Source organism: Monodelphis domestica, chromosome 3, assembly GCF_027887165.1.
Source record: "Monodelphis domestica isolate mMonDom1 chromosome 3, mMonDom1.pri, whole genome shotgun sequence".
Classification (NCBI taxonomy): Eukaryota; Metazoa; Chordata; class Mammalia; order Didelphimorphia; family Didelphidae; genus Monodelphis; species Monodelphis domestica.
Genome location: NC_077229.1, coordinates 225,659,374 through 225,686,830, shown reverse-complemented (window position 1 = coordinate 225,686,830; position 27,457 = coordinate 225,659,374). Strand labels below are relative to the sequence as shown.

The following is a 27,457-nucleotide window of genomic DNA, read 5'->3' as shown; positions in this document are numbered from 1 at the left end:
GGTACAGAGTCAAAATTAAAATATCTATAACAGTCTTTTCAGCACTCTAGGATGAAGCAGTTATAGAGCTGATGACCTGAACTTATCAAGGGAAGGAAGCAAGCACTTATTAAAGTGCCCACTGTGTGCCAAGCACCATTTTAAGCCTTTTACAAATATCAACTTAGTTTTCCCCCTTCATTTTCCTGCCTCCCTTTCCCTTTGTTTCTTCCTGCTTATGTAGAAACCTAACTAACTAACTACTTATTGTGGAGAAACTACCACAGGAGTCCAGAGGTGTTTGGGGGCCTCATGTTGAGATGAGTTCCCAAAAAGCCTTTGTGCCATATGGCCCTGGCTGAATACTTTGTGAGGAAGGGAGAAAGATCTTTGATGGTTTTGCCACTGGGAAGGTGAGGGGGTGTGGGGAACTAGGGGAGTGGTAAGGTTTGGATATGAATAATCATTTCATGATTGGTGGTAGTGAATAGGAATAGTGATAGGAAGAAATTTAGCTTTCTTGACACTGTCCTTCTGTGATGGGGTCCAAACTGATATTAAGGTACTGAGAACTAAATAGATTGTTTCTATTTCTCACATCCAATTTTTATACGTTTGATCCTTTCATTTTTGTTTTGGTTTGCTACCTTCCATAAAGGACATCTAACCAACTCCCCCCCCCAAAAAAAACCCAACAGCAACTTGGTTTATAGGTTCTTATTTGACAAATTTATCCTGTCTTTTCTGATCCAAGGAGATCTCCATGGCAGAAAAGAAAATCCACAAAAGCAAAATCTGAGTTGAGTAACCCTGTCTTTTCTGTCTTCATTATACCCTTCACTCAGAACAGCATTTGTATATATTCTTCAATCATCCACTTTCCCCAATATAGCTCTCTGTCTTTTTAAACACTTACCTTATATCATACTATTAGTTCTAAGACAGAAGAGCAGGAAAGGCTAGGCAATTGGGGTTAAGTGATTTGCCCAGAGTCACGCAGCGAGGAAGTATCTGAGGCCAGATTTGAACCTAGGTCCACCTGACTCCAGGTGTGGTGCTCTTATCCACTATACTTCCTAGCTACAACCCCCAATATAGCTTTAAAATAATTCTTCTTACTGTCATTTGCTCTTCTTGACAGCCTCAATTCATTCTGACTTTAGCCTACTTGATATCATTCTTTTAAGAACATGCCATATACTTTTGTATTTGTCCTTTATTACTTTTTTTGTTACTTTCTTCCATATTTTTTAAAATCCAAACTAGGAAAAATGAAAGATGAGGAGTGTACTTTGCAAAAGGGAGATAGTATTCATGTATATTGTAAGTCCTTCTTGAGAAGGCAATGTCTCTAATACTCACTGATATGTGCAACTTGATTCCACTTTCCTTCTATTGAGCACTTCCCCCCAATTCCTACCTGAACACATTTAGCCAAGGAGGTTATTATAGTACCCACAAGTGTCTTATGAATAAATACTTGTTGTTTCCTGGGGGATTCGAATTTGACACAAAGTTGAAGTGTGATGATGATTTAGCCATTAAGTATATGGTTAAAAAATAGGAGCTTTAGTTGAATATGGTTTCATAGTTAACAGTGTAGCCATCATACCCTACATTCTCAAATATACTCCTATACCATTGACAGGAGCCTTAGAAATTGTCTCTTCTCGTATAGTGCTTCTAAGTTATCAGTCTTGGGTGGGAAAATGGGCAGGTAGAGAAACCCGGGGTGAACTTATCTTTGTCACTAATATACTGGCCTCTTGATAGTCTAGACCCTGTTTATTCCAAATGGAGTATACCCTTGGGACACTTGTTTGGAGGGTGAGGAGGAACAGAGGAGAGAGATAAAAAGTGCTTTAAATTTTTCATTTCTTCCTCTGAAAAAAACCATACTGATTAAAAGTCTTTGCATAGCTGGTGATAATGACAAATATCTTTGCAATTGTATTTTTACTGACCTTTGAACGCCATCTTATTATGCTTAAGTTTACCAAATGTGCAGACATTTATCAAATGGACCATCAGTAGCCGGAGAAATGCAGTAGTACATCCAAGTTAAAATTTTTGCTTTGATTATTACAAATCCATGGAGCCCTTGGGTCCAGAGCTTCTACTGCAGTGTAGCTATTTGCAAATAGATTTTTATAGCACATTAGTGCTGGAGGAGTTTCCAAAGAAAATAGTCCTTTTCAATATTAGAACCAGCTGTGACTTTCTTGTGCTGATGACTCATTCTCTCTCTCTCTTTCTCTCTCTCTCTCTCACACTCTCTTTTTTTATTGGGTGGGAGAATGAGGCAAAAGACACACAGAGACTTATTCTAAATGTTGTTTGTTTTGCAAAGGGTATCCTAGCCACAAGCCAACTTGGTCTCTAATATGCAACTCATGTTTATTTAACTTTTTTTTCTCTCTTAACAGTTCCAATTATAAAAACAGAACCCACTGATGACTATGAGCCTGCTCAAACCTGTGGACCAATGAACCAAGGATTAAACCCTCTCTCTAAGCCGTACTACAGCCAGCAGATCATGATGCCTCCTGATCCTGGTTCTTGCCTTGTGGCTGGCTTCACTTCCTGTCAGCAGAGAAACACTGTGATGTCATCCTCTCCCAACTCAAGTCCCAAGCTTCATGACCTTTCCTCCTCTACTTACAACAAGTGCATCACGAATCCAGGCCACAGCCACCTAGGACTTCAACAGCCCGCTGGAGGTGTCCCCACCATTCAGGAAGTGCCAAGGTCTATAGTTGTACACCCAAGCTCTCCCGATCAATCATCTCACATCATGCTGCAGCCGCAGGTGAGTCAACATCTGAGCAGTAGCTGTTCCCTTGGTTACCAACAAACACTCTATCCCAACAGTCCCTCTTCTCCAGTTCCATCCGTTACCCAAGAGTCAACCTATTTGCAGTCCTGCAGTCCAACTCACTCATCCATAATGGGTCAACATCAGCACCAACTGTCGAAAGTGCAAAGAAATGAATCTCCAACCAATCAGCCACTGTCATTGCCAGAGTTGCATGAGGACAGTAATCATAATTTGGCCCCTATTCCCGTAACGATCAAGCGAGAACCTGAGGAATTGGACCAGTTGTACCTGGACGATGGTAAGTCCTCCACAGCTGTAGAGGCTTGCATTCAACCATGTTGCAGTATCAGTGAGTTCTTTTAACCATACCAGAATTCTGGAAGGAGGAGTGTGTCCATTAACAGACTTGTGGAACCATGCACCAAGTTGCTCTGATAGTTTCCGAATGAAAACTAGTTATTTTAGTTTCATTTGCAGTAACAAAAAGATATTCTTTGTTGTGAGTCACTGTGGAGCTAGCCGCATGACCAACAATTACATTGCAGTGAGCTTAACCACTTAGTCTTGGCTTTTGCCTTTGCCAGTAACCTGCACACCTGCCTAGCTGCTGGACCATTGTCCCAGTGTAATGCATTAAAACTTAGATTGGCCAAAGCTGCTGGCTGAAACAAAATAATAACTGCTGAACTTTAGCTAAGCAACTTCCAATTAGAGTTGAGACCTCTCCATAAGCATGGCTTTTGGCCCAGCTATTTAGCCCCTTGGCATTTAAAAACCTACTTTTCATTTAGTGACTATATAAAACAAAACCAAAAAAATCCACAACATTAAAATGCTGTGGTGAACTTGTCAGGACTTGGCTACCAAAGATTTATTACATGAACAAAATGAAGGCATAAGAAGAAATATGATTATATAGCCTTTCTGAGCTATGATTTAGTGCTCGCCATTGAGTATCCCCACAGTACTCTTAACCATCCCCTCAATTCAACATGTAAGATTCTTCAGAAAAGAAATTTAATCAAATGTCATGTATTAAAGGTTATTTTAAAAGGGAGAGGTTTTGTAACATCTGTAGACAAACTAATTGGTGCCCAAGAACATCTGAATTGGATTGTCTTTCAGGGAGAAATTACAACAGACAACTAATTCATTGTGCTTCATTTTATTTTATTCTTTTTAGAAAGACTTTTTTTCTATTTGAAACAACAGTGACACTTAACCGAATTTGAATGAAAACAGAGGCATTATTGACTTGTAATAACAGCATTCTCCTATTTGATTCTGGGAAAACTCTAATTGAGGTACTAATCAGTCACATGACCAAAAAGCCTGAGGTGTTTTGCTCATTAAGAGTCCAATTCATTAATGCTTTTATGTGACTTGCACAACTCTGCTGCGGGTTGCTTGTGTGGGAGTCAGGGGGTTATTCATAAAGGAATAATTCCAGTTTATCTAGATGCAAATTGTTTCACAAACCAAAAACTAGTCACATCTGGAAAATGTAAACTTAGGTCTTTCTCCACCCTTCCATGGCTCCTTTACCTTTCTTCTCCAGCAAAACCCACCATCAACCACACAATTGTTAGTTTGGCTTTTTTTTGGCTAAAGAGGGCATTGTTAGGTGTTTCTTGAATTATTTTTCTATTAATGGTGATAGAATCATACTGATCCATTAACACTCTCTCCTCTCATCTACATTTTGTCCAATGCTCTTCCCTTTGGAGAGGCTTTGATTGGGGAGTGGAGCAAGGTACCATCTGACTTGGGACTAGAGTGAAGCTGGCTGTCTTTTATCAGAATTGAATCCAAGACAATGATTTAATTCAATTCAGCAAATATTTATTGAACACCAACACTATGCAGGTCACTAGGGATCCAAAGTTATGTAACCATATAGTGGCTGATTTCAAGGAATTTATATTCTACTAGTTGTTTCAGCATGTACACAGATAAGTAGGTGTAAATAAATTCAGATGGGAGAGCTATCCACAACTCAGGGATTCAGGAAAGGTTTTGAAGTGGAGGTGACACCTGTACTGGGTCTTATAAATGATTATTAAGAGCTAGTATTTATTTAGCACTTTAAGGTTTGCAGAGAATTTTACAATGATTTCATTTTATCTTCATGACAATCCTGAGAGACAGGTGCTATTATACACATTTTAGAGATGAGTAACTCAGACAGACAGAGGTTTAAGTGATTTGCCTAAGGTCACACAACTAGTGTGTGAGGCAGGATTTGAACTCAGGTCTTTCTTACTTCAAATCCAGCCCTCTATTCACTTTGCTACCTAGCAACCTCTATCATAAAAGATTTTGTGGTGCTTGGTTTTGGCCAGCTGAGTAAATAGGCCACAGCAGATAATGCAAGCTGCTAGTAAAAGAGAAAAGGACAAAACTACCTGAATATTTGCTCTCTCAGGTGAAAAAAAAAAAGCCCTACTGTTCTTGGTTGCCCTACTAACTCCTAACTTCATAAGGTTAGCTTCATGGTTGCATTATCAAATTAAAATATTTTTGCCCCAAATCATATATAATTTGGTCCCAAAAGATCTAGTCAGATGATCTGTTTATCTATACCATGTGAATTAGCCATGGGTAAAGAATTTCTAATCAGCATTTCTAGAATATCAGAGTCATATTCCAAGCCATCCCAAGAAATACTTTATAGAAGAGAAATGATCAGACCCTGAAGAGGAAGCCACAGGAAAGATTAACATCCTCTTCTCCACATTCCTTCTTTTCCATCAGCTATAATTTTGGGGAGTATATTATTACCTACAAATTAGTACAGTTAAAAATGTTTTGCCTATGTGTGAATATTCTATTTTTGATTTATTTTTCATTCTACTTATCCTATATAACTCCTATCAGGTTTCACATAGATGATCAGGGTACAAAATGGCCATGTCAGTCATGATCCACTTGCCCATCCCTGAAGCAGACAATTTCCTTCTTCCTTACACTGATTATCTTATCAGTAGTAAATGTGACTATATCTGAAATCCCAGTGAAACTGAGCTTTGCCATAGGCAAGAGACCCTGGCTTTTGTCCTAAACTTATTCTGCTCATCTTTTCCCCTAGGGCTTGATTTTTATGAAATGCTGGATTTGCAACTTGATGCTAGCCAGACTTATGTTACTAAGCATGTGGGCACAAATTTCCTGTCCAAATTCCAGAAAAGATAGCCATGGCTTTTCTGGTGACTTCCAGATCCTTTCCTGCAGGATATCAGTCTCTCTAGTCGCTAAGGAAGAAATGTGACTTTCCTGGAACATTTTTGAGAAATGGCCTAGGAAAGCTGTCTTCAGGGAAGTGGAGTGAAAGCCACCATTCAACTATTCTCTCGTACTGGAGCATTCATTTATTTGTTCCCAAAATATTTATACAGTGCCTGCTATGTCTAAAGAGCTGTGCTAGGCATTCCTGAGCCCTGCCGCACCCATGCAGCTCTGCCAGGGCATTGAGACACCTGAGTTCTAGTGTCTGTTCTGATATTAAGCAGTTGTGTGTGGGTCACTTTGCTTGTCAGCCTTAGTTTCCTCATCTGTAAAATGAAGAAGTTGAACAAGAATACTGGACTTAGGGTCAGAGGACATAGGCTTGGATCCTGGTTTTGCTATTTTACTACTGGTACAACTTCAGGCAAATCACATAACTTCTGTGGACCTTGTTTTCCTCATCTATAAAATCTAAGGAGTGGATAATTTGGCCTCTCTAAATCCTAGACATTAATAGCAATAGAGATCTAGGCTCTAGCATGGATTGTCTAGCTCTAGCATTCTCTGATCCGAATTCTTGCCCCCTTTCAAGACTACTCAGATGGTTGTGAGTTTATTGTGATCATAGCTAGGTAGAGAATTTCACCCTCTTTTTTGTATAAATACAGCATGATGGGAAGGAAAACATAATTAGGTTGAAAAACTTCCATGAAATTTAGTTACCTTTGTATCTCTGCTTCTTTCCTCCCTATTTCTTTTGGGGCTGATTGCAGAAAAGGATCTTGTATACTTTATTTGCAACATTGACTTGAAGATCTAGAAATAGTATTCAGCTTGTTCCTAATTTAAAAAGGGGAACCAGTTAAATTTCATCAAATTTTCTAAATTTTGTATTAACATATTGGTCCAACTGCTAGTTGTACCCTTAAAATAAAAGCCTTCTTAAAGGAAAAATGTATAAAGGATCATAAATTTAGAACAGGGGTTCGTAACCTTTTTTGTGTCCTGAACCCATTTGGTGGTCTGGTAAAGTCTATGGAATCCCTTTCAGAAAAATTCTTTTCAATGGCATAAAGTAAAATGCAAAAAGAATAATACAGTTTGATATTAGAGATACATGCAAAAAATTTAAACACAAGTTCATGAACCCTGAGTTAAGAACCCCAGTTTAAATTCTGAAGAAAGTAGTTTGAAAAAATGACATCAATTATAAATCACATTAGGTTTTGAAGGGTGGGAAAGTATGGCCTATATTCAGAATAATATGGGATCTCATCCTTAGGGCTAAGATAATAGCATTAGAGCTAAAATGGAACTTTGCTGTCAGAGGATTTACATGAGTACTAGGATTTGTAGAATCATTGATCAGCAGTTAGAAGGTATCTTTGAGGCCTTCTAATCCAACTTTCTTAAATTTATGGATGAGGAAATTGAGACCTTACAAGTAAAAATGTCTTACCCAAGGTCACATAGATAGTAAATACCAAAAGCTGGATTCAAACCCAAGTTCGTTGACTCCAAATATGATGGTCTTTCCATTGCACCACAGTAAATACTTTTATTTATTTAATTGTTTATATATTCATTTATATATAACTTAAAAGTTACCTTCTCCATTTATGTTCAGAGACTATAGATTTGATCTCAAAGCTTCTTAAAACTATTCATTGCTCATTCTCTCTCTTCAAGACTCTTCCTTGTGGATAGGTGAGTTTTTTTTTTTTTGAGGGACTAAAGAAATAAATAGAAATCAAGGTTAAGCTCAATGAAGTTTAATACGTGGTCTTGCAGATGATTCTTTCCCATCAAAAATTTTCTTTAGACTTGAATTATAGGTCCCTTTTCCCACTAGCTTTTAAGTAATTCTGGACCTAATTATAAATATAAAGATTTGGTTTTTATTTTTCAGTTTCAGCCTATAAGATAGATCAAGGTGCTATCATTCTTTTTGGTCTGGATTAGGTTCCAGATGAGGCCAAATATTCTAAAGACTCCCTAAAAAGCAGCTAATGAAGTTATGTAAATATCCTATATAAAAAATAAATCTACATGTACATGTATACTCTATATTTGATATTTCACCACTGTGTCACAGGTAGTTTAGCTAAAGCCTCAAAAATCAAAACTTTAACAAGATGAAAAGTAAATGTTTGATTTAAGCATTTTCTTTGCAAAATAAGCAGTATTTCTTGTCATTCTATGTGGACAGTGTAATTAGTTAAAAGGGTTGTAGGGATTGAAGAAGTACAGGGTTTTGTAACAGGGAATGGAGGAGTGAAGGAGAGATAGAGGGAATATGGCTGCTGGTGAGGTAAAAGGAGAGAGATACCCTCTGCTGAGAGGCTATCTTTGAAAAATGGAGTTCCTGAGAAATGGGCCAACTATGATAGCCTGAAGGGATGTCTTCTCTATTGATTGATGTTGAAGATACCCAAGGCAGGGAAGTATAGACCCCTCTGAGGGACAAGCCTCCACTTAGTCACTGAGCAGGGGTCTGATAAGGACCATTTATGGTTGAATGGCTATCCTTAGGTTCAGCTCCCTCTATGTCCCCCTGAATTGATAACCCTCTTATCTGACTACAGTTTATTTAACTCAATATGAATTTAAAAACAAGTTTGGATTGGGGAGGTATCAGGGAAGAGGGAATCGGGATTTCCCTAGATTGGATTTGAGTCTCTCTCAGATTTTGAGCTGAGGCCAGGCCTCTCAGGCTGGTGGAAGGTTTCTTTTATTCCTGTCTATTCTAATCTGTGCTAGTTTTCTTAAGTTCAAAATCTTTAGCAGTAGACAGTAAGAGGAAGAAAAGGTTCTGACCTTCAGAGCTGGTTGGGCCTGTCACTTGGGCTAGAGCCCCTAAAAACTGGCCTTACAGTTCAAACCACTCCCCTTAAATCCTTTTGTTCGATGACAGGATCACAGGAATCCAGGTAGAGCACACAGTTGGGAAAATCCAGGAATAGAGGTACTTCTATCCAGAGACAGGGAGAGAACACTCCTTCCAGTCCCAGGCCCAGGAAAGAAAGAGTCCTTTGAGAGTAACTGTCACTCATCAAGTCACCCCTCCCCCCACCAACTGTCATTGCTGTCCATCAATTTCATTCTAGCCTTCCAACTGCTGTTTGCTCTACCTCAGTGGCAGAAAGTCCAGAGCTTGATTCAGTTTTCCTTTCCATAACAGTCTTCCAGGGTTTGAAAATAGAATGATATTTATATGTAATGTGAAAATGTCCTTTATGAGCTATAATAATCTTCCTTTGGATTCTGAACTTCATCAACAGGGGGCTATATGGCATACCAGGTTTCTAGATGACAAAATCATGAGTCCAAGTTGCCCACTGAATCGAGGTCTCCTAGCTAAACACAAATGGAAAAGGTAACTTCATGGGTACAAAGAAAAGTCCATTGAATTTGGAGTCAAAGAACCTGGGTTTGAATCCATAGTTTACTATGTGACCTTGGATCACTTTAACATGCTATGTGACCTGGACAAATATCTTGATCTCTCTGAGCCTCTATTTTTTCATCTATAAAATGGGATAATAATAGCATTTCCATTTATGTTTAGAGAATATAGGCTGTACATACCATGCCAGAATTCCTGACTTTTGAGTTTGATGCTTTATTCTCCATACCACAATACTGCAAAGAAATAGTATCCTTTTTCTGAAGAGTTAAATAAGGATTCCCAACCATCCTGAGTGGCAATCCAGGTGAAAGTGAAGAACTTCACACATCTTTTCTAAGTGATTGTACTATAAAATTGTCCATTCCCAGTAAAAACCATTCTTTTAGTTTCTCATCAGGAAAGCAGATTATAATGCTCATTTCTCTCCCCAAGCTATTATCAAGTGGCTAATGGCTTCACCATTTGCTTAGGCATTTAGTATATTAGACTTGTCTAACAGCTTCTAAAGCATCTTGAGATATAGTAAATGCCATAGGGACCCTTAGAAAAGCATCTCTCCTTCTAATGAGTGTTGAAAAGGGCAACCTGTTACTTTATCAGCTGGGTATTTTCAATACAGGGACATCAAGCTAGTGGAAGAACTTACTGTCAAAACCTTTCAGGGTTCATGTTTGCAGGTGGCCCCCAAGTTATGAATGCTTTGGGTTCCATATATTTGTTTTTAGATGGTGGTTTCAAACAATTCATTTTTTCATATGAAAGGAATTAAATTATGTTCCTAAGGTAAATTTATAAGAAAATAATAAATTGTGTTTCCCCCAAACTTCCTTAAAATGTACTAGTTGAGAACTAGTTGAGATCTAGTGCTCTGAGATCTCCTGAATTCTGTGCCTCTTTCAATGCCACAAACCCCAGGAGAGTAGGGAGAGATTCAAAGAGCCAGGGATGCTTTTATAGGAGAATGGAGAGGATAGCAGCCTGATAGAATGGAAAAAGGAAAGAAGGATAAAGGAAGAGAGAGCAGAGGAACAAATAAAGGAAGGAAGGTGGGAGACTATATATTTATATAATCTATATAACAATAATTTCCCTTATGATTACAGGTCAGAGACTACATGTTTTAGGAGTTTACTAGTCTTTGCCTACTTGTCCTCCTGAGAGTACTTCCCACTACCCACATGTACACATGCAACCTAGATTTCAGAGAAAGAGTAGGAATACCGTATATCCTGTGATTCTAAAGGGCAAGTCAGCCCAGGGAGCAAGGCTATTTAAAATAAAATCCTGAAGATAAAAGAGAAAATTCTGATAAGAAAAGAGGAGAGACTGATGAGGACACATAGAGAACTTACCAACCAACCAATTAGATTTTTTCAAATGTAAAGAAGATGAAAGTAGGGCCAAGTAACAGATGGTGAGTACAATATGACATTCTCCATAAGAATATTGTCAGGAGTGCCAAACCTCAGAATGAACTGAGGGCTCACAAAGGGAAAAGAAAAAGTAGTTTTCATTTGTTAATTCAGTGAAGTATCAGGGAAAAGTAAGAACTGCTATGCAGGATTGTGGTATAACAAGAACGACATGTAAAAGAGGAAAGGCAGAGATCAATTCTAATTTTTCTTCTGCTTCTTCTGCAAGGACAATGACCTTTAGAGTAGAAATAATGGAGCAAAAGAAATAATAGCAAGTCAAAACTTGAGATAAGAAGAACCACTGAATGCAAGTCTGCTGACAAAGTTGGACTATATTATGAGAAAGAATTAAAAGATGTGATTGTTGTACTACTGTCAGTAATTCTGAATGACAGTGAAGAAATAACCATAATTATATAAAGGGAGGCAACATTGAAAGACTTCAGAATTTAGATCACTTCAATGACCAGTTATGATTTCAGCAACTTGATAATAAACACATCTCTCACCTATTTGATATAAAATGAGTATATGTTTCTCAGACATGGTCAATGTTGATTTGTTTTGCTTAATTGTATTTATTTGTTACAAGATTGAGTTCTATTTGGGAAAGGATAGGAAGCATGAGGAAATGACAGTAATGTCCTAAAAGGGAGAATAAGACATAAATTTTTTTAAAGTTCTTAAAAGAGCAGTTGTGGAGAAAAGGAGTTACTTTAGAATAAAAAAAGACAACATGTAATTTAAAAAAAAAAAGGAAAAAGAGGAGTGTGTGTCAGTATAGGCTAGTGTGCTTAACTTTGATTCTTGTCAAAATTCTAGAATGTATAGGCTAGTGTGCTTAACTTTGATTCTTGTCAAAATTCTAGAATGTATCATTAAAGGGATAATGAGTGAATATCTAGAAAAGGAAGCAGTGATTACAGAAAGTTAGTATGACTTCATCAAACACAAACCAAATCAGATTAGCTTCAAATTAATACTTTTTCAAATGAAGCTTTTTTTGAAAGGATGACTAGTCTGGTAGAACAAGAAAATTCTGGAGATTCAGTCTTCCTAGCTTTTAGCACGATATTTGACAGATTTTCTCAGTCTATCCTGGTACACAAGATGGAGAAACATTAGAACTGGTTGAATGGTCACAATAAGAGTAGTCATATAGTGTTCATTGTCAACTTGGAAAGGGGTCTCTAGTGAAGGGCCTCACTGATCTCTGTTTGGTTTTGTGAATTTTTATCAATGACTGAGGTAATGACATTGACTGCATGCTAATCAGAGTTGTAGATGGTACAAATGCAAGATGGATAGCTAAAAAATTGGATGATTAAGTCAATTCAGAAAGATTTTGTTATATATTAGAATTGGATCAAATCCATTAATGTGAAAGTTAAGGATAAATCTGAAAACTTACATTTGGGTTCTAAAAGTTAATTTTACAAATACAAAATAATGAAAAGCATGCTGACAGTCTAGATGACTGTCAGAAATGGGATCTGAGAGTTTCAGTAGATTGCAAGCTCAAGATGGATCAACAGGAGGATATAGTAGCCAAAAATAAAAGCTAATATTATCTAAAGCTTCATTAATGGGGACATACTCTACAAGACTAAGACTGTATCTGATGTTATGTATTCAGTTCTGGGTATGATGTTTTAGAAAGAACATCAATGACCTGGAAAGCATCTAGAAGAATGGGAAGGAGCTATCAACCAGGTGGGTTAAAAATCTTGAGATCTTGACACCTGAAGATCAGTTAAAAGAACTGGGAATGTTTACCAGAGAAAAGAGACAGAGACAGACAGACACACAGAAAAGCAGAGAAAGAGAAAGGAGACATCTTTATGAGTAGTGGATGGAATTTGCAAGGGGACAAAATTTAAACTTAATATAAAGAAAACATTCTTTAAAATTAGAGTAGTGTGAAAGTGCAATGAGCTGCCTCAGGAGTAAGTGTGTTTCCTTGAAGACCAGTGGAGGTCATTAAGCAAAAACTAAATGACTTGTTAGGTATGTTTTAGAGGAAATTCTCAGTCAGGTATGGATTAAACTAGATCCTGAAATCTTTTCTTGCTCTGGGGTTCTGTGGTCCTATGATTCTGTAAGGAGAGGTTTTTGCATGTTGCTGTTTATTAGTATGTGTCCACAGGCTGCACCTCTTTTCACTGTAACCCTGATAAGGGAATTCAACCATTACAAAGTGCAGGAAAGCTTGATTAATGCTTGCATATGAAAGTTGAGTCTTACAGGAGATATAAATTCCTGTCAGTTTAAGAAGAATCAGTACTTGAAGATTTGGAGACAAATAAGCTTGTAGTGTCTCTGGCCCAACCAGAAATGCCTCAGGTAAAGCTGATCTCATCATATGTTCAGCACTTTTTAGTTGGTGAAAGAGGATTAGTTGGGCAAATTAAACTTTGGGAGTGACAGGGTTATCTGAATGGAATCTCCAACACGGGGAGGCTTTACCTTCCCCATGGACTCTTTCAAATCCATCTAGAACATTCTCTAGATAGAACAGATTGCCAAACTTTGGGAGTTGCAACATCCTATTGTTATTTGTTTGATTTCTCAACACCTTCATCCCCCGCCACCCCTCCTTCCCCAACCAAAATAAAAAACGAATTCTATGACTACTGTAACTATATGGCCCAGATTTTCGAGGATGGTCATAATTTCAAGAAAGTATTGTGCGTTTTTTAACAGGGACTGTCCTTTGTTAGATAATGTGTTCCAGTTTGATCCACTCTATGTAAAACTTTTTGTTTGGTTTTGTTTTATTTCTCATTAGAAATAGAATTAATTTTGTCCTCAGATTTTTTAAGTTTCACATTCATTGCTTAACTTAGATGGGAATACCATGGAGCATTCTAAAACTAGAGTTAAGTATTTGACATCTAGAATAAGCTTTTGATAGGTGGGGAAAAGGTTGTCAACTTACATGTATTGTGGAAAGATGTGCTTACATGTATTTTGTCTACTTTAGTTCAACTTAAACTTACAATCTACTTAAAAAGGATATTCTTACAAAAAGCCCAGTAAAGCAAATCTTTTTTAAAATTAAGACTGGAGTCTTCTTATTTTTATGTAAGTCTGTATGTTAAAAATTGAAATAAGCATTTCATCATTATGAGCTTTCAATTTAGAATTGGACTTAAATGAAAAAATTTAAATGGAAAATAACAAACCATATGATAAAGATTATGACACAAGAGGAAACAAGGCTATCTGATAATGGTGGAAGGGAAGGTATGAGTGACCCTGAAAAATTCACTTCATTTTTGTGGACCTTAATCTCCATATCTTTGAAAAATGGTATTTTGGAAGAGTGGAGGATAACTTGCATTGGTTTATATATTCATAACTTACATAGAGGTTGGAAAGGTCAGGATGAGAGAGTTGTCCAGTTTTTTTGAAATATAGATTGTAGGAAAACTGCTGGAATGAAGGTATGGAAGAGTAAGGTCAAGTCTTAGATACCAGGTTAACAAGAATCTATTTTATCCTTTAAAGATAGTGGGAGCAACACTGTTGATTTTTGTTTGGAGAAGAACATAGTTAAACTTATTCATTTGAAAAATTCTATTTGGTAGTAGCAAGAATGACAGATTGGAGAGGAAAGAGACCAGTTAAGGAGATGAATTAGAAAGCTATTAAAATAGTTTAGGAGGCCTTTATAATGACAACAGGTGAGAGGTAAAGAGGGACTGAACTCAAGTAGTAGCTATGTGGATAGAGAAGAAAGACATGTACAAAAAATTTAGATGTAGAATTGATGGTATTGGCAATGATTTAGATATAGGAGGGATTGAAAGAAGGGGAATAGTAAAAGAATATTCTGAGGTTTCAAGTCTCATACACATATGTTTTATATGTGCTATATACATACACAGATATATATATACATACATACATACATACATACATACATATACATACATAGTGCATCAAGGTACTAATTGGAAACGTAGAAATAAATTAATGCCAGTGGAAACAATATTAAAGAGGAGAGTATAAAGATAGAGGTTTGGGGAGAACACAATTGAGCACTGGAATGAAGATGAACTAGAGAAGGAGAATTAGAAGAAATCATTACATAAAAGGAGAACTAGCTAATAATATTGAAGAAGTCAAAGAAATTATTAAGATAGAAGGATCAAGGGAAGATTTTTTTAAGGATGAGGAGACCCAAAGATATTTTGAGTCATATAGAAAACAGCCAAAAGAAAAGAAGAGATTAAATATATATTTTGAGGACATGGAGGGAATGCTTGATTAAGCAAGGTTGTGGAGCAAATGAAAGGGCATGGGATTAAGGATCCAAATTAAGTGGGATTGACAAGGAAGAAGAGACCTAGAGGAAGGAAAAACAAAGATAAGTGAAGACATAAAGCAGTTTTGAGGTGTGGGAGAGAGATGAAAAATTTCATATTGAAAAGTCTTACTACTGTCAGCAAAATATGAAGGGAATTCTGTGAAAAGAGAGGGAAGTAGGGATGAAGTCTTGAGGAGAGATTCATTTTTTCAGTAGATTGTGATATAAAGAGAGGTAGTTGTAATGAAGTGAGAACTCAGTTGAGGTTTGTTTGGATGGCTTTGTAATGAACCCAGTCATTATGGTTTCATGACTTCCTCCTGGGGTGTTTGCTGGCTCAGGAGGAGAAGAGAATATAGATAGTAGGGATAATCCAGGTTATGGAACAGTATCCTAATAAAGTGGCATGGCATTCAAGGGCAAAAGATGGTTAAATATATGGTCAAAACTGAAGGGAGATAAGTAAAACTAAAACTTGGATATTGGGCTGTAAGAATTGGCTGAGACTAAAAAAACTGAGGTTAATGCAGGATCACATGAAGGGATTTAAAAATATTTTAAAGTGAATTTTTATTTTTTAATTAATTAATCAATAGTATTTAATCCACAAATCCCAACCCTTTCCCACTCTCTCAACATAACAGAAGGTATTGTCCGGGAGACAGACATGTTCAAACAAATTAAGTCTTTCATGTTTTCACCTTTTAGTTTACTCTCTAAAGGTAACATTCACTACTTATTCATCCAGTATACATTCTGTGGCTGTGTATGACATTCTCTTCATTTTACTTATTTCACTGTTCATTATCTTGTGTAGTTCTTTCCAGATTTTTAAAACAATTAGTGTTTCTTTGGGTACAGTGGTATTCCATCACAGTCATATACTACAACTTGTTTAGCCAGGATTTTTTTAAATGTTACAATGGACTGAACATGTTTGTAGATTAAGAATAAGGAGCTGATCAATATAAGCAAAAGATTAAAATTTAATAAGCAAGGAAATGATGGAGAAAGGTGACAAGAAAGCCAAGAGGAGATGGCATCAAATATACAAGGGCAGGGGTCTTCCTGGGCAAGGCAAGGGTCATATTTTCTGAGCCAAAGAGAAATAAAAATGGATTATGATGAGGAAAAAGTGCAGATTTGGAAGGTGTAAGGCATTGGGTGGCATTTTAGCTTGGGACATTGTGATTATAGAGAAGAATTTCAGAAGCAAGGATATTCAAAATAGAGGATTTTTAAATGATGATGGATTCTAAGTTGTGATGATTCTTACAAATAACTAAAGCAGACAAATACAGAGTTCAAGGGAATTGAGGAAGTTGAAGATTGAAGAAGTGAAGCTATTAAAAAGATCATCAATGTGTCTGAAGATATTAGGGCTCAGGGAGGAGAGAAAGACTGTAGGTCAGAGGATGAACTCACTAAGGAAAGTGGGCAGATTGTCTAGAAGATCAACAGATGGCCCTAACAGTATCAGGACAAGTTCATATTATCTCCAGGGAGGAGAGTCTGTTGAGAGATGGTATCAAATGAAGGGTATGGAAGTGAGAACTGGAAGCAAGTAGTATGCTCCACTACCCTTTCCTAGAACAAGAAACAGTAGCTAGCATTGGAGACAATGGTGAGGGAAATACTATTTACAAGTGTATGCCAGATTTTATTTAGTGCCAGGAAGTAGAAAGAATATAAAAGGAGGAGATTAAGGATGGAAGGTAGCTCTGTAACAGAAGAGCTGAGATTTCAGAGAAAATGTCTATCATGATACATCAGATATGTCAGAGATATATCTATCAAGGATAGATACTTTGGAAGAATAAGCTGGAAGAATAGAAAGAGATAACAATGGAAAGGTATATTGACCTATATAGGTGACTGTTCTTACTGATATGGATTAAGAAGAGCCCCACTATATATAGCCCCACTATTCTTCTGGTGTTGAAGCTTCTATGTGATTTTTAATTCTATAAAGAGATTTCATTTTTATTTTTATTTTCCAAAAAGTTAGCCTGAACCAGGAATACCATTGATTGCAGTGCTCAAAAATCTGGAGACTAATTTCTTATTTTAGGATTTTTTTTACTTGTATTATGTAGTACTTTATTATAACATTTTTGTCTTTAAGAATTTATCTAATATGATTTCTGCCCATAGCAGCAGAAGCACAGGTACCTGAAAGAATTTATAACATACTTTCCAAAAAAGTTACTCAGTTTCAGGGAAAATCTTGGGCAATGAGAGAACCTATTATGTAGACTTGCATTTCTACCTTATTTAGGATTGTAAAAAATTTAATCATTTCTTCTAGAGGTATCAGGTTCCAAAGAGCTTATAAACACATAAAAATTCTCATTTCAATTGATATTTTGTTATTTTCAAAGAGCTTGGTAAGCCCCAAGCCCTTGGTTTAGAATTCTCAATGAACAAAATATGGGAAAACCACAGGAATTACATTATTAAAAAAAGATTGGTTCCATTGATTACTTTAAATGTATATTTTAAAAATTATGCCTTAAAAGGCAACAATTCATAGAATATGAACCCTTTTACTAATGTTTTGAATGTTAATGTTCTGGTCTAGTATCTTAGCCATATGGTAACACTAATCTTTGGTATATAGACTGTCTTGCACATGGTAAGCATTTATTAAAATGTTTCTTGAACTGGATAACTTAAGTTTAGATGTGGGTAGTTCATGTGTCTGTGAGCATCTATGTTCATTGAGATAATTTTTAAAGCATTTGGCAAAAATCTGTATTGTGGTGTATCTTTGGAATTGTTTGGGGTTTAGCTCTAGAGTTTATTTGAATGGACATGATAGCAGACAAAATTCTTGTTTTGCTGAAATGGATCCCCTTACATAAAACTTAGCTTTTGATTAAGGTGAATGGCTCCCAAGGCAGTCTAGCCTATTCTGCTATCCCTCTCCTTGCTTCTCACCTCCCTCCACAACCCCCCACTCTCAGACTTTGACAATGAGGTCTTTGAATACTTCTCAGTGAGCTCTCTGATTTCCAGGGGGTCCAGATGCCATTAGAACAACATTCAGGTAGACCAGGAGGGTCAGGAACATTGTTTGCCCCTTAGTCTGGTTGGTGAGTTTTCCTTTCCTTTTCACTCTCTATCTTCTCTTAGATTGAACTGCCCTGGGAAAAAACAAAAAGCTTTCCTCATGGAAAGTTTTGCTAGTCTGGCCATGTGCCCATTTCTAGCACCTTCCACATTTCTAACAATGATCGAGAAAATAATTATTACTGTGATCAAACATGCTGAGTTGTTAATATTAGGGTTGTAGGTTATTAGTGAAGGGTAGAAAAAATAATTCAAGAATGCAAATAATTCATTATGGTCAGTCCTTTAATAGACCTGAAGGTCTATCTGAGTGGCAGGAAATAAAAATTCAACCACACACCAGCTACTGACATTGTTTTTTCAAAGAGAAACCAGAAATCCTTGTAAATAGGCTCTCTGGATGCACATGAAGAAACCCACTCCCAATATATTGATCCATCCAGCCCAAGGCATGCAGCTTTCCAGTGAAGAAGAAGCTCTAATTACTAAATTTCTAGGTAATTAGTGCCACAGTGTACACTGGTTTTCTACCTTATATCTATTTTTACATAGGACACTTGGATGTTTTAGTATGTACCAACACACAACAAAAGATATAAGAAAGAACTGATGAATGTGGATGATCTAGAAATTTCCCAATATCCATATAGTTGGAATGCTGACAAAATTCCAGATTATTGAATGATTTTTCAGTTTATATCTGGATAGATGGTGTCATGATTCATAAACAAGGATTTATAAAATATGAATTAGTCTCTCAATAGTTTGACATATTAGAGCATAGGACTTGGAGATAGAGAACATAGATTTAAGCCCTAGGTATTCTACTTGGTAGGTCATAAGATTATACTTCTAGAACTAGGAAAAATCTCAGAAATCATCCAGGTCCTACCACCTCATTTTATAGATGAGGAAACTGAGGCCCAGAGGGAGTAAGAAACTTGCCCAAGTTCATAAAGAAAATAATCGGCAGAGCCAAGATTCAAACCCAGGTCTTCAGATTCCAAATTCATCTTGTGACCTTAAAGCAAGATACTTTACTTCTCTCGGCTCAGTTTTGCTTCAATAAAATGACAGTGAAAATATGTGCTCAAAAGTTAACAAAAATGGATTATTATTTTCAAGATCAACTAAAGTAATGTATAGAAATGATTATTGAAATGAATCAAATTAAAATCATGTACAGAGAGCTAAAATATTAACCAACAAATTATCAGGGACCTAGCTGCATTGTGGTCCCATTGTAAGTAGGCTAATTGAAAGTACAAAACCAGTTTCCAATTCTATTTGCTGCAATGTCTACATTGATTCAATATCCAAAGCAGCACTTTTCTCCAGTGTTTTTGAAAGTAGACAAATTTGCCAGCACATTCAACATGAATTAAAAAGGGGCAGTGGTTGTCTCTTTCACCAAAAGAATGAAGTTCAGAAAACTATGGAACAACTGAAGATGTCATCTGAGTTGGATTCACCGTAGAAGGCTTTGGTCCCTGTATATAACTGCTGAAGACACCCAGGGATTCCACTTTTGTAACACTTTAGTTAGGATTTAACTTCCGGTTTCTTTTTCTTTTCTTTTCTTGATAAGATAGAGAATGAGAAAAGAAGATAATTGTATGGATGTAATTTGCTATTTTATTGGGGTGACAGGTTTGGAGAAGAGGTTCTGTAAACTTTGTCAGTTTGGCTATTATAAGATTAGTTGCCTTAAATTCTGCAAGCTTTCAACTATAGAAATACAGAAATAAAATATGCTTATACTTGCTTTCAACTTCCAATAGAAATGTCAATCACAAATCCTATACTTGGGATATAGTTGAATGGGAGGGAAAATCAGTGGTTTTGCTAACATATTTTATTATGTTTCTCCCATTACTTTTCAAATTGAAAGTTGTTTAGAATGACTCGTTTTTGGTTAGGGATGGGGGAACAAGAAGGATAAAGAATTAGAAAGACATTTTTGATGAGTTTGGTTGATTCCGTACCATTTAAGTCCATTCGTAATCCTGGGATTGTGCCAAAGAAAACTTGTGACCAGCAAAAGCAAAGACAGACCTAAGAAATATTGTTCAGAAATGACTCCTCATCTAAGCAATTTGAGATTTGTCTGAAATATTTTTGACATTTGTCATGGGCAAACCGGGTAATGATAGTCATTGGTCAAGCATTCATGTATGAGGTCCTTGACCTCACATTATTGTAATGCCTTTGAAACTACAACAGTTGAATTTTCTTTTCTTTAAAGGCAATTTTAAAAGGGCATTATCTTCATTGCAAAATAGCATTTACACTATTAGCCAAAAGCTCCATGTGCTTTAATTTTCTCTAGTATTTATATTTTTCAAAGAGCTCTCTGCATTAAGATTTCTCTCTGAAGATGCATTCAACATCTAGTATTATTTAATAGCAAGCAACTGTGCTGTGTCATTTGAGCAAAAGGTAATAAACCAAAGCACTGAAATAAATAATAGTGGCATTCAGCAAAATTCTGCTGTTGATAGACAATCAAAGATTGGAATCCCTTTGAGGAGAATGGTGTCCAGGACAGTTGACTGTTCATGTACATCTGTTTGAAATAGTATTTCACAACAGAAAGCACAGCTAGCCATCATGATACAAGCTAGGTGCTCTTCATCCCACTCCCAGGAGGATTAGGTTAAAATACAGCCAGGCCTCCAAGGCACAAAAAATCCCTTCAATAAGGAAGCATATGTTTTCTTATGAACTCCTCTGGCACAGTTAATGACCTGCTCATGGAAATCCACTCAGGTTCCTGGACAGTATGTTGGCAAGTAGAAGCTGTAAGGTATGGACTCCTCTTGACCTTATTGGTAGTTGAGAAAAAGGGACACATCACATTTTTCAAAGACATCACCAACAAGTAATAAATTGGGATAACATCACCCCCATCATTTCTATGCAACACTCATGTTTTACACTTTTCTGTCTACACTGCTTTCACTTTCCTTTTCTATTATTTGGCCCTCACAGCCTTCTGATGGGACAAGTATTATTATCACCATTTTTCAGGCAAGAAAACTGAGAGATGAAAGTGACTTCCCCTGTAGTCACGCAACTAATTATGTCACAGAGCTGGTGTCTCCTGAATCCCAGTCCACTGTGTTTCTCCTATACCAGGAGCCATCATCACCCATGGATATTTCTTTCTCACCAATGAGAGTGATTGAACAAAGATAGAGGCTCCCTGCGTCTCACTTTTATTGACAAATTTTGCATGTCAAGCCAGGGAGTAGGGAGTAATGACCCAGTGAAGCTTTTTACCTTATCAGAGTGTGTTCATGCTTATTAAAATTCAAAGAACTGGGTGTCTTGGTGATATAAGAAAGTTGATAGAAGTACAGACATACAAGGGTTGGTTTCAGTGCAGTCAGCTGATATTGTTTTCTTGGAACCAGAAGGGAAACTTGAATTCATCAGCTTATTTATGTTGTGCCCAAAGATTGCATTTTTTGAAAACACCTCAGAGATGGAAAAAGTGTCCAAAAGCAAAAGTTTCACATCTGAAATGTTTTTAATCCATAACTAGCCTCCAACCTAAATGACTTTCATGTATTTGTAAATTTGGATAATCTTTCTCTTGTCGCATGAAATTAGCTTTAAGCCCTCTGTTACTGCAAAAACAAATTTACAAAAAACTTTTGTCAACCACATGTTCATACTTACAGAGAGGAATAATGTTTATATTTCTTCATCAGTCATCGTCACCTACCATGACAATGGAGAACATAAGTCCTAGAGGCAGTGAACCTGGTGTCTGCTGCTTTTCCATTTGATAATCATTTGGTAATAATTGTCCCATTGTAAAGCTTCCTAATTGTAGTAGCATTCAGGATTAAAAGTAGGTGTACTTAATATGCCAGGTCCTTTGCTGGTCTTGTTCATTAACGAGAAGAACTTTGTTTAGTGTGTATAAATGGAAATTTTGAACCTTTGGACTTCATCCCCCAGAAGTCCCTTAGTATTTGCCAAAATTCCCTTTTACCTCTCCTGCACCTCCACGTTTGTGTGATCACGTTATTGTTTTATAAGTTCTGTAGCTGCTCCCCCTTCCGCACTTTTTACTCGTGACTGGGCTGAGTTCAGGTAGTTCTTTTACTTTAGTTATTATTAATAAAACTTTATAAAATATAATACTTAATTATTGAATATTAATTTAAAAACCCACAAGTGAAAGCTGAAGATGGGGAACAGAAGAAAACAAAAGTTAGTGGCTGATAGAAGGATTCCTGAGAGCTACATATTGACTTAGAAAACCACATGTTAACCTTATCTATGTTCTATTCTGTTTTTATTCATTTGTTAAATATTTCCCTATTATGTTTTAATTTGGATTGGCTACCTTCTTCAGTGTTACCTGCAATATATTTGACACCATTGTTCCAGTCTACATAGGATGGTTCTGAGAAATGTACTTTATTTCAGTTTAGGAGAGTTTAATTCTGAGGATAAACAGGCATTGAATGCCTGTTCAAGGTCTTGCTGAACTACCAAAGAAGTAAGCATCATTAGCTACCTATATAACATGCGTGCATCATATCGAATGCAATTTTATAACTACATTTTATTCATATAGATATGGCCTATGAATTTTGGATTTCCTCCTCATTAGGGGAGAGGGGACAACTTGGGAAGAAATAGCAAAGGAGTCAGAGATAGTCTCTTTTCTGAAATATTAACTTTATAGATTTATATAATAATTACTCATGTTCAGAAAACAATCACCTACAACTTAGTTTTAGGGGTTGTAAGTATTAACTCTTAATTGGAAAGCAAAGCCAAGAGTTCAAACCTCTGATGATGAGAATGACATAATTTCGGTGGGAATGTTCACTTGAATTTCCTGGCCTTTGTTGAGGTCATTTCTTTACTCTATCAATGGAAGATTTTGTCCTTGATTCGAAGGATTTCTTTCCTTTCCCTGCCCCCTCATCATCTAATGCTTTTTACTTCTTAGACCCCAAACATGGGTCCCACTTGCTGCCAAATCACACTGTAAGGCTTCTCCCACACAACGAAGGACAAAGAAAGTGAATTCCAGATAATAACCCAGAACACTTCTCCTTATCAGGTCCTGGGAGATTCCAGCTAATCAAAGTTTGATATTCATACAATAGGACAAATTCAGTCAAGTGCCTGCTTTTATCCCAACACAAGCACTGAGAATTATCTTTTCCATAAGCATATTGCAATATTTTGTTTTGTTCTGAAAGTGGGGCCTCCACTACCCCATGCTATCATCAATGACAGTGAATCTGAGGCTGCAGAGTATGCATGTAGGCGTTATCAGCTTCTAATAACTGTCCTCTTTTCCCAGGCCACTTTTTTGGGAGTCTTTGCCCTCGAGCTCCCCTCTATCAGGCCCAAGCAGCTGCTGTTGTTTTAGATATGGCAGGAAGTAGGTACCGGAAAACAGCGAGAGCTCAGCCCTCAGAAAAATCGAGAGATGCCTGTGATTTACCCAAGGCTCTGGCTCCAATCAAAGCCAGTTGCAGGGAGGAAGGCAAAAGGCAAGCAGACAACTGTGTCTGGGCAGCTGCATATGTCAGGCCTGAGGTTTTAGCCATCACCTTGCGCAGGGTCCTCGGGAGTTATTTGATACGGCTGTATAAATCATGAAGTACTTGGCTCCGAGAAAAGTTCCACTTCACTTGTCCTGCAGAGGTGGAACTGACACGTGTGCAGTCCGTTCAAGCAGAGAATTCGTCTTGCAGTCTCTAGCCATACTGAGAAAATCCCCTTTTGTGTCTCCAGGGAAAAACCGTTCTGAAAGCTCACCCATTCTTGCAACCTCTCCTGTCCAGCGTACATGTAAAATGGACTGGTTTACTACAGGTTTGTCCGGTCTGTCTCTGGAAATATTTTTAGCTGGGTTTAGGAGTATAGCCCCATCCAAATATTATTGTCAGAAAATATATGACAGGATTATCAAAGCTGAAATTTTTATGTGACTTTTTAAAAATTTCAGAATAGCATGTATTACTCAAATTCTTCTGTGCATAAAGATTTGCAACAACATCTAATACATTCAAACTACAATGAAACTGTCTCTAGAAGGTGTCTAAAATGATAACACACACTATTCTATCTTCTGAGCACTTTCTCATTTTACTGATAAGCAAAAAAAGAAAAGAAGAAGAATTCTTGCGAGTCAGTAAGTAAAAGCCACTGGAAAAAAACAATGCTCCTCTTCCTACTCCCCCTCTTCACTAATGTTGGTTTTCAAGAGAAGTCTTCATATTTGACACACTAGATAAGAAGGAAGAAGTCCGCCCACGGACATTTTACACCATTAACGATCTAGTTAACATCTGTAAATGTTTTAGGGAGAGAAATTGCATTTTAAGACATTTCTTTTTAATTACAGTCTCCAGATGAGATTTGTTAGAGCAGGGAAATGTATCCCATAGTGACTGATGTCAATAGCGATCAGTCCCTAAAGTCAGCCAGGCTGGGGAAAGCCATGCTGTTTGCTGCTCTTGGCACCGCTCCCTGCTTTCACAATGTCAAACTTAGAATCGCCTTTATATGCACTTTCCATTTTTTTTCCACAGTAGCTGTTGCCAGCAAGCCGTAAACTACCGTATATCACTCAGATTTAAGAACCTAAACTTTAAAACAAATTAAACTCTTGTTGACATTGTAATAAAAATCAGAATCGAACTGAACAGCTCAGTAAACGTGCACTTCAATTATTTTATGGATTTAAGATTGTTTTCTAGGATTCCCAGACTCCCAATACAGCAAAGTTATTTCCTCTTGGCAGATGGCTGAAGAAAAAAAAAGATTGTTGAATGGATAAAATGATGTGGCAGACACCGCGTTGAAGTCTGGAGGGAGGAAACTGTGTCTCCCCATCACCTGTAAATATTTGCAGTTTGTCTTGACCAAGAGTCTGTCATCCACACACTATTTTTTTTTAAAAAGGCAGCAAAACTAAAGCTATTTATTTTTTTCAAGATGTGTATGTATGAGTTTTGGTTGTGTGTGTGTGCTTGTATTTTAATTTAAGAGAAGAGCTGAAAAATGTTCATCTATCATAAAAACTGGCTCTTAAGTAGGTGTTTACATGGTATTGAAAGAAAATTGCAAGTCTGACCCAGTCTTCAGAATTTTGTCTAAATACAGGTAAATGCATGCAGTATTTTGTTTACATTTCTCATCTCTACCTATCTTTCATCCTCATATTAATAGCAATGTTAGATATTCTTTTTTTCTTTTTTCCTTTTCTTTTTCTTTTTTTTTAATAAATCCTTTTCACTCACTGAAATGGAACCGGTGGTTTCCATTGGATTAAATGCCAAATTTCCATCCTTTTTAATGTTTCCTCCCATGATAATGTAGATTCAAAGTCTTTCAGAAATATGTGTAGATGGAAACTAGATAATAACTTATAAAGTTAAAAAGCATTTTACCAAAGGTGTGGTTGGTTTCACCAACTAACTGGGCTGCCATTATAAAGAGATGAGTTTGGAACTTTGCTTTGACAGGCTTTGATCAAAGTCATTTTAGCAGGAGCTTTTAAAATTATACTATAAAGTGTTCCGTTTCCTTTTCTATCCGGTTTCCTGTTCTCTTCTACTTCCTGTTCTCTTCTGCTTTCAAGGCCAAGTTGGCAGCTGAGTTCATGACCTTTGGAGAACAAATATGCTTATGTCCACCATAAATGCATTCGAAAGCATTGTGGTATCATTATCATTGCCAAAATGGCTTCCATCAGACCATGCCTGTCCACATAACTGTAAAATAGTTCTAAAATCTAAATTTTCATCCTATCTATGTGGCAACAATACAATCCATGGAAGCCCCAACATATAAGTTCTGATCCTGTTGATATAGAGACAAACTATATGGATTATTCTGACCGAAAGTTACAGATGGAGTTCTCAAACGTGTCCTGCTGATGCCTAAATAAATGTGGTTTTTCAGTATGGACTTCATACCTAGTATTTGGCCTATGCAAAAGCTGTTTATGTGCATAACGAGGTCAGAACATGAACTTAGAATTTAGTTTGTCATACAATTAACAAAGCATTCTGTTTAACTGCCGTATTGCTACATTTATTAAATGGCAGGTAATATAGAAAAAGAACACAGTTGTCCTTTGCTCAATGTCTCCACACAGAATCCTTACTTCTTTAAACATAAAATATCTAAAATTGAATTCAAGATATTTCCCTCGAAAATCTGCCCTTATTCTTACCTTCCCTTTCCTGGTGATCATTCTATCAAATTTCTAGTTATTCAGGCTCAAAAACAAAACAAAACATAGCAGCAGAGGTGCTGGATTTGAAGTAGATGCCCTTGCTTCAATTCCTGGCTCTATTACTTACTGCTTCTTTGTTCCTAGACAAACCATTTTTAACTCTTTGGGCCTTAGTTTCTTTATCTATAAAATGAGAGAGTTTTATAAGATGACCAAAAGGTTTCCTTCCTGAGACATGGAGTTATCTTTGACTTCCCTGTCCATCACTCTCCAATTAATTGGTAAGGGCTATGGATTTTGCCTCCATAGTATTACATGAGATTTTTATTTTGTTCTCCTGCCACCCCAACCTGGTTCCAAACTATCCCACTAATAGCCACAGAATTGGTCCTGGATCTAGTTTTGACACTATCCAATATATTCACACCTCTGCCAAAGTAATCTTTCTGATGTACAGGTCTGATCTTGTCACTCCTGTTCAGAGAGTTTCAATGGTTCTGCATTGTTTGCCAAATAAGATAAACTTCTTAGTCTCTAATTCAAAGACTTTTACTTCAACCTCTCTTTTCAGTCTTGTTCTGTACTACTCTTCTTCTCTTTATGAACTCTATGGTTCATCCAAACTTCTAAGCAGAATATTCTCCGATATCATCTTACCCTCTCCTGCATTGGAGAGCCTTTGCTCATTCTATTCCTTCAGCGTAGAATGTTTTAACCTCATATCTCTGCCTATTGAAATCCTTTTTTTCAAGGCTTCTTCTCTCATGTCATTCCATAAAGCTTTGCTTGACATTGTCTGCTTGCTCCTTCTCTCTCCCAATTTCCAGCCACAAGTAATCTCTTCTTCCCTGTTTCTGTCATCCATTTGACTTTTCCACTAGACCCTATAAAACTTGTATTGTAATTATCTGTGTACTTATTCTGCCTCTCCTCCCATCATAAACTCTTTTGAATCAAGGGACTGGGTTCTCTTTTAGCTTGTGTGTTCAGTGTTTAGCATAGC

At 36.8% G+C, this 27,457-nt stretch overlaps 1 protein-coding gene and 1 long non-coding RNA gene across 5 annotated transcripts in view; one reads left to right on the top strand and one right to left on the bottom strand.

Annotated features, from left to right (window-relative positions):
- Positions 1–27,457, top strand: part of NFATC1 (nuclear factor of activated T cells 1) — a 217,662-nt gene that overhangs the window by 167,714 nt on the left and 22,491 nt on the right. For 2 of the 4 annotated variants that reach the window (XM_007487818.3, XM_016431731.2), the window contains exon 9: positions 2,406–3,095. In XM_007487818.3, the coding sequence (XP_007487880.1) occupies positions 2,406–3,095 (690 nt within the window). The remainder of the gene's footprint in view (positions 1–2,405; positions 3,096–27,457) is intronic. The other 2 variants (XM_007487820.3, XM_056823543.1) reach the window with 1 other exon arrangement.
- On the bottom strand, positions 2,301–2,780 carry LOC107651824 (uncharacterized). The gene is made up of 2 exons (XR_001628931.2): positions 2,642–2,780; positions 2,301–2,562 (listed from the first exon to the last, which is right to left on the bottom strand). It is a non-coding gene; the product is annotated as an uncharacterized LOC107651824 (long non-coding RNA).